The sequence below is a fragment of the Hyperolius riggenbachi genome, chromosome 2 (genome assembly GCF_040937935.1).
Source record: "Hyperolius riggenbachi isolate aHypRig1 chromosome 2, aHypRig1.pri, whole genome shotgun sequence".
Lineage (NCBI taxonomy): Eukaryota > Metazoa > Chordata > Amphibia > Anura > Hyperoliidae > Hyperolius > Hyperolius riggenbachi.
In genome coordinates, this window is record NC_090647.1 from 462,042,944 (window position 1) to 462,051,075 (window position 8,132).

The 8,132-nt window shown below is 42.6% G+C and overlaps 1 protein-coding gene across 2 annotated transcripts in view; it reads right to left on the reverse strand.

Moving 5' to 3' along the window:
• Positions 1–264: 264 nt before the first annotated feature.
• ERAL1 (Era like 12S mitochondrial rRNA chaperone 1) overlaps positions 265–8,132 on the reverse strand; it is a 42,371-nt gene continuing 34,503 nt past the window's right edge. Inside the window, exons 10-12 of one of the 2 annotated variants that reach the window (XR_011026439.1) lie at positions 7,887–7,967; positions 6,182–6,728; positions 265–603 (exon numbers count right to left, since the gene is read on the reverse strand). Coding sequence is in view for 1 of the 2 variants with exons in the window: in XM_068270139.1 (XP_068126240.1) it covers positions 6,606–6,728; positions 7,887–7,967 (204 nt within the window). In the remaining variant the exon portion in view is untranslated. Of the gene's footprint in view, positions 604–3,435; positions 6,729–7,886; positions 7,968–8,132 lie in introns of those variants that run through there. The other variant, XM_068270139.1, reaches the window with a different exon arrangement.

The window sequence follows — 8,132 nt, forward strand, 5'->3', positions numbered from 1 at the left end:
GTGGCATTAAGGGGTTGTGCTTGGGATATCATCATATACTGTAAGTTTGTTAAACGACACTACAGTATAGATGATGTACTATGCTCACCTCTCCTAAGCGCTGCAAGGGAACTGCGGACGCAGCAAAACCTCCTATAATAACAACCGGCGAGTTTACTAACTGATCTCTCATAGCAACAGATACATCATACATTGTGCAGATTAATCTCTAGAACTCATACAATGGAATTGATAATTAAGTGAGATTTTAATGTCTTCATCCAAATTTAGCAAATATTGAGCACTTTACAGTAAACATTTTTTATTGTATAAGCTATATAGTTAATTATACTGTATATATATTAGTGATTTTTCTGGACAACATAAATTAGCACAAGTCAAGCATTTTTTTTTTTATTAGATTGTAACTAATTCCACAGGAAATCCTTCTGCCACGTTTCCGGACACACCAGGACAAAGGCATTGGAGTTGGCGAGGAAACCGTTACCATTACTGAGTTTAGTAATGGTAAGGGTTCTGTTGCTGCTCTGACATCATCACCGCTCGACCACCAAGGAGCTTTGTACGCCGGAGTACATCATGAGAAGATGGTTTACACGTAATCTGCAATGCATGCAATTTTATGTCATTTGTAACAATCTAATAAAGTATTTTTATTAAAGAATTTGTGTATTTTTTTTATCTCTGGTTTTGAAAAACACTCAAAAAAAACCCACAACTTATAAACAAAGTACACAAGCAAATGTTTCATGATCGTAACTGTTTTACTTTCATAGCCTCCATGTCCCTTTTTCTGCAGATTTCTTTTAAAGAGCATCTGAAGGGAGAGGAATATGGAGGCTGCCATATTTACCGGTACTTCCTTTTAAACAATACCAGTTGCCTGGCTGCCCTGCTAATCCTCTGCCTCTAATACTTTTAGCCATAGACCCCAAACAAGCATGCAGATCAGGTGCTTCTGACATATGCTCATTTCAGGCGTGTGATGCAGACACTACCGATACCTGAAAGATCAGCAGGATGCCAGGCAACTGGTATTGTTTGAAAGGAAATAAATATGGCAGCCTCCATATCCCTCTCACTTCAGGTTCCTCTTAAAGACATCACGCGGCTGTAAAAGAAATGTGTAATGAGTGATGTGGTTATTCCTTTCTGAAAATGCTTCTTGCTGGATGTTGTAGTGCTCCTATGTTTGTCAGTTATGCAATCAGAAGCAGCATGCAGACAATCTCTTGCTGTGTGACATTACTGATGGCAGAGCGACAACCAGGCAACTAACTTTATACAAATGTAACAATGGTAATGTACACAGTTACAATTCTGGGCAATCACTGACAAATGTTACATCTCCATACAGTATGAGGGTCAGTACATATGGAATACTAGGAGCAGATTGCGCAGGTAAACCCTCATACTACATGGAGGTGGTAAAATTGGTCAGTGATTGACCAATCAGAATTGAAAGTTGGTACCAGGCTTTACTTCTCAGTGTTCTACTCATTCCTCTGTATGGAGGGTGTTTACACACATCCAATTATGTTTGGCCAATGTTACCACCTCCACAGAGCTTACCTACACAATTTGTTCTTAGTATTTAAAATGTTGGCCATCTTACTACATGGAAGGGGTAAAACTGGCCAATCAAAATTGGATGTGTGTATGCACCCTTATTTCAGATCATAATTTGCTGCAAAGGCATCTCTAAAGGTGCATACACACATCCAATGTTGATTGGCCAATTTTACCCCTTCCATGTAGCAGGAGAGCTTACCTACACATTCTGCTCAAAGCATTCACTTCAAGTCCGCCAGGAGAAAAGCGCAATATAAATGTTCTGTGTCTTGTCTAGGTGCCTGACAGAGACAGCCCTATACAGCAACCTCACCTGGAAACCATCCAGCATGTGTATAATGCTTAACCACTTAACGACCGCCTAACGCCGACAGGTCGTAAGTGGTATTACATTTCCATGTCAGTTGATGGAGGGTGTCTCCGTGAACAGCCTGCGAGCCTCCGATCGCGGCTCGCAGGCGAAATGTAAACACGCGGGGAAGAAATCCCTGCTGTTTACATCATAAAAGGAGATCGGCGATCCCCGGCCTCCGATTGGCCGGGGATCGCTGGCATCTGATAGGCTGAAGCCTATCCTAGGCGGCGCAGGACGGATCTCTGTCCTGCGCCACTCATAGCGAGAGGGAGGGAGGGGCAGAGAGGGCGGAAATCACTGCGGAGAGGGGCTTTGAGGAGCCCCCCAAAACACAAATAACCGGCTGCAATCAGACCCCCCCCCAGCAGGACATCCCCCTAGTAGGGAAAAAAAAGGGGGGGGGGCCTGGAGAGCCCACGCAGCACAGATCACAGCAAAATCCTCTGGTCCTTAAGTGGTTAAAGTGTTCCTGAAGGATGTGGCAGTCAGCTGAGAGATCAAATTACAACTTGTGATTAGTCACAGATGAGGAGTAATTAGATTGGCTAAACTCCCTAAATACATGCAGTAGTGTAATGGTTAAGGGCTCTGCCTCTGACAGAGGAGACCTCTGGAATCTCAGCTCTGCCTGTTCAGTAAGCCAGCACCTATTCAGTAGGGAGACCTTGGGCAATCTCCCTAACACAGCTACTGCCTATAGAGCACAACCTAGTGGCTGCAGCTCTGGCGCTTTGAGTCCGCCAGGAGAAAAGTGTGCTATAAATGTTCTGTAAGCATGAACCAAGTATGGAAAAGCAAAGATATTAGCATTACGACCAAATGTAGACTGGTTCATGCCATTGTTATCCCCATAACCATGTATGGCTGTGAAAGTTTGACCCTAAGAAAAGCAGAGAAGAATATAGACTCCGAGTTGTGGTGCTGGCGACGGTTGCTTCGCATTCCATGGACAGCAAGAATGACGAACAAAGAAGTATTGGAACGTAGGAGACTAGACATGTCACTGGAAGGCAAGATCACCAGCTTTACACTCATATTTCGGCCACGTGATGCGATCATATTCCTTAGAGAAAGATCTAATGCTAGGACTGATCAGTGGCAAAAGGCGACAAGGCCACCAGAGAACACGTCAGCTTGACACCATCAAAGCTGACACAGGATTGAGTTTAAGGCAACTGGCAGAAATGGTATAAGATCGGACAGCATGGAGAAAGCTAACCCATAGAATCGCCAAGAGTCTGACACGACTGAATGGATAACATAATCATCATCAAATGTTCTGCGTCTTGTCTTGCAGGTCTTTATGCTTTCCTTCTGTCCTGTGCAAGAGTGCGGTTTTACACTTTAAGAAATTTACAAATAGATGAGTGTAGCACTGACAAGTGTGAGTGTAGAACAAAGATGAGTGTCTACACTCATCTTTGTTCAAAGACTAAACTGAAAACAAAGAAACAATCATGCAGGGCATTCACCATGCTCACATTAAGCATACTATTGCAAAACACCAATGGCATTTTTTTACTTTATTTTTTATATAAATTCAAATTTATAGAAGAAATGTGGCTATTTGAATACATTTTTGATAGTACAGCAATAACTTGTTAAAAGAGAGCAAGTTGAACGGGGTGTAAAAACCAGAGGCATCAAATGCTGGACACATCTACAACCTGTTATCCATGATATGGAATCAGAAGCAATCAGAAGGAAGACATACGTACAACAGTAGCCATGTCTAGTCATTCTTACGTGCATGAAAGATTTACGTATCTAGATGTACCAGAATATGCTGCATATTGCGAGGTTACATTACACCTGTCAGGGCCATCTGCTTTTATGCTATTCCAGCATTGAGCAGGAGAGGGACTCCTATGCAACAATTCTTTATGCCCTGTATTACATCATTTTTTATATTGCTTACTTTATAATGTGGATATGTGGGCTACCATCATATTTACATAATAGCTGTAAATAAGTGCTTATTGCATCTTGATTACAGGATGCCTGATGTGAGAATTATTGTGTTTGCTATTTTGTCCGTTTAACCAATAGCTTGGCAGTGATGGTGAGGTTTTGCCTCCAGTAGTTTGGAGCTCTTATCTGGAACAAGCAATCAGCCAGCGGGGCAGAACTTGTTCTGGATCCACAAAACTGAAAGTGAAAGGCAAAGGAACAGCACAACCAGCAAGCTTGTGCGTATACAATACAATATAGAGGTTTATTATTATTCTTTTGTTTTTAAGTCATTACTGAAAGCCTCCATAGTCCCTTCACTTTAGTTAAAAGTTCACTTTTTAGCCACAATGTTAAAGCAAACCAGAAGCAAAAATAAACTTCTGATATAATGAATTGTATTTGAAGTATCGCTAAGAAACAGAACATTAGTAGCAAAGAGGAGAGTCAATGTTTTCCAGGACAGGAAGGGTTAAAGGAAACCAGAGCTGATTAGAAGAAAAAGTTTTATACATACCTGGGGTTTCCTCCAGCCCCATAAGCTCGGATTGCTCCCACGCCGCCATCCTCAGTCTTCCCGCAGCTCCGATACCGGGTCCCGTCACTTCTGTCAGTCGGGACCAGTCTGACGTAAGTGAAGTGCGCTCTTTGCACATCTCTCCAGCAGCCGCCGGACAGATACGTGGAGGGTGCATTTCTCCTGCGTAGACTGGCCCTCGACTGGCAGAAGTGACAGGACCCGGTATCGGGGCTGCAGACAGCAGAGGGCGGTGGCGTGGGAGCAATCCGTGCTTATGGGGCTGGAAGCCCCAGGTATGTATAAAACTTTTTCTTTTAATCAGCTCTGATACACTTTAAAGGGGAACTGAAGTACGAGGTATACGGAGGCTGCCATATTTATTTCCTTTTAATCAATACTAGTTGCCTGGCAGCCCTGCTGGTCTATTTATCTGCAGTAGTAGCTGAATAACACCAGAAACAAGTATGCAGCTAGTCTTGTCAGATCTGACTTTAAAGTCTGAAACACCTGATCTGCTGCATGTTTGTTCAGGGGCTATGGCTAATAGTATTAGAGGCAGAGGATCACCAGGGCTGCCAGGCAACTGGTATTGTTTAAAAGGAAATAAACATGGCAGCCTCCATATACCTCTCTCTTCAGTTCCTGTTTAAGAAATGTCAGTTTTCTATGCAAGAGAGCTTCTCTGAGCTATTCAACCCAACTTGGGTCAAAAACAGTCCTGCTTTCTGAAGCACTTGAACGGCCAAGAAATGGTGAGACACAGTTTGAGATAACATTTTACTGCAGAAAGGTTCAAAGGGTCATTAGCACTGCTCTGTTTTACAGATTAAAATACAGAGTGTGGTTTGTAAACTGCAAATATGACAGAATGATGCGAAGTTATAAAAAAAAAAAAAAGCTATATAACTGAAAAAATTATTAGACTCTTGACTTTGCTAGTAACGGTTTATTCCTTATCCGTACTACACATACATTATATCATAAGGGTTTTTTTTTTTTTGCTTCAGGTTTTCTTTATATACTGATAGCAGCCTTATCCCCACATGGCAGACCTCTTATATATTGGTGTCAGGTGCCTGGCATCATCCTCTGCCTGTGCATATATAGGATACCTGATGGGAGGGATATGGAGGATGCAACATTTATTTCCTTTTAAGCAATACCAGTTGCCTGACATCCTGCTGATCCTCTGCCTCTAATACTTTTAGCAATCGACCCTGAACAAGCATGCAGCAGATCAGAGGTTTCTGACTGAAGTCTGACAAGATTAGCTGTATGCTTGATCCATGTGTGTGACTCAGACCAGCATAATGCCAGGTGACTAGCATGGATTTACAAAGAAATACAGTAACTATGGCAGCCTCCATATCCCTCTCACTTCAGATGCCCTTTAAGGAATGGCCGGGGCTGTAAGTGTTGTAGTGGACAGAGCTGCAGAGAATCACCAGCCAGGGAAGAACAGAGCCTAGAAAATAGGAATGCTTAGGCAGAAAAGTTCATATTCATAATGTAACAGTGTGGCAGACATATATATAAAGCCAGTGCAAAAAAGAAAAAAAGATAAAATCCGATTTCCTTACACTAGTTTTGATAAATAAACCTAACTGTACCTCCTTGCGGCAGCCCCATTTCAGTGCAATATAAACACTCCACCGAAAGCTTCAAATCAACATTTAACATTTAAAAAGTGTTCCCATCATTTTTGAATTTCCATTACCTCTACCAGCAAACACACACTTGGGTTCATTTAAGTGCAAAGAACAACAAAGTCCAGAAATCATTACCAAGGAAAGAAATTGTGATCTCTTGCTCAGGATCCTGAATTCCATCTTAGCATTACTGAATAAGGGCCGGTGAACTGCGCCACATGTTATACCACGCCCTTCTCTCACATGATAAATCCTTCTGTTCATGTACTCCATAATGGTAGCACTAACCCAATGCAGGAGTCTGTGGTAAAACAGTGTACAAAGTAAAGTTTCTTTCAAGTAGAAAGTTTAGCTTTTTGTAAGCAGAACAAAGTTTCCAGCTTCGCAAAGCATTTCATGCAGGATATTCTCATCACATTGTTTATCCATTGTAGCCTTCAAGCAGAAGTAGGGGATGGCTTCTGACTTGAAAAGGAACAAAACTCTAGACTTCCAAGTGTAGAACTGTCTGGCGTTCTCTTTATCCAATTAGATCCTGGTTACAGAGAGGAGTCTGACATCACTTCCTATATTTTACAGTAAGATTTAGCCGGACGTCACAGAGGAAGGCGTTCATTAGGTCTCGCCCAGCTTCTTGTGTAATCTGCTGTATCCGCTCTCCTCTAGGACCAATCAAAAGTTTCTGAACAAAAATACAAAGCAAGCTATTACTATGAGTTGATAAAGTGCTGACTTTCCACAGGACATTACAAAGTATATGGTCATGTCACTAATAGTTCATCTGAGGTGCTCACAATCTAATCATTACCATTCTCAGATATCCAACATAGTCTAAATTTGGCCATACATCAGGCGATTTGGCAGCCGATCAAATATCCGATTTGATAATTATCTAATTGGAAGAAAAATCGGTGCCCACTAAGAGCAATTTCTGGCTGAAATCGGTCACATGCCTCAGTTGGACATGCTGGGAAATCTCAGGCACATGTGCTTGATCAGGTGTGCGGCAGAAACGGTATGCTATCATCGTAAATGACAAACGCGACAGAAAACCCTGGCCTGCTGTCCCCCCAAATTTATTATGTGCCCCTGGTGCCCTTGCATTGATACTTTACCTGTCACGCCATCCCAGAGTGTCCACCGCTGATTTCCACATTGGCACCCTACATGACTATCAGCGTTTAGTCACGTGAAGCACCAATGAAGAAATCAGCGTAGATACTTGGAGACGACGCGACGGGTAAAGTATAAATGCATTGGAGCCGAGGAGGGGGGCAGCACATAGAACATTTGGGGGACAGCAGCTGGGGGTGGTGAGGCAGCATCACAAGGCCAATCCACAAAAGATTTAATGCCTCCGCATGGGCAGTCAAAAGATCTCTCCGATCAGACAGATCTGTCTCTTTGTCGGATCCTAAACATTAAACTGTGGGATATCCTAAAAAAATAATAATATGTAATTTGAAGTAAGAAGAGAGATACCATTGTTTATCTTCGTTTATTTTCAGCCGATAATCAGGTGTGTATACAAGCTCTCGGCGCATCTGTCTGGTGGATGAACTTACCACCAGCGACGGCCGATCCCATTGTTCATGCCGCTCCCCCACCCGCCATGTGATGTCATGCACACGCCCTCCATTGTCCCTCCGCCTTCCTGCATAGCAACACAGCAAGTTGTCAGCCATAGAGCTGACACGCCTGTGCAAACCGGCCCAGCGATACTGCCTCAGGGAATTGGGGCTTGATCTCTGATGGACAACATCCATCAAAAGGTGTGTACATATCTTTAGGTGCTTAAATTATTTGTATTTTCATCTGTGTCAGGATTCTGAAGACTCACCATATGGTTCTTTTTGGCCACCACCAAAGTTTGCATAATATTCAACTCTCCGGCAGAGCCCTCCTCCCATAATGATGTCACCTGCAAACAAAGCGCCACAATTATAAAAGGTGTAAGGTCACTTTCCCTCTGTCGCGATTCTGGGTTAAATCTATACTCCAAACTTCCCAATAACATTGACAAGACATACCTCAGTAATTCAAGTAACTTAGTGTTACTGGGAAAAAAAAACAAAAGAAACAAAAC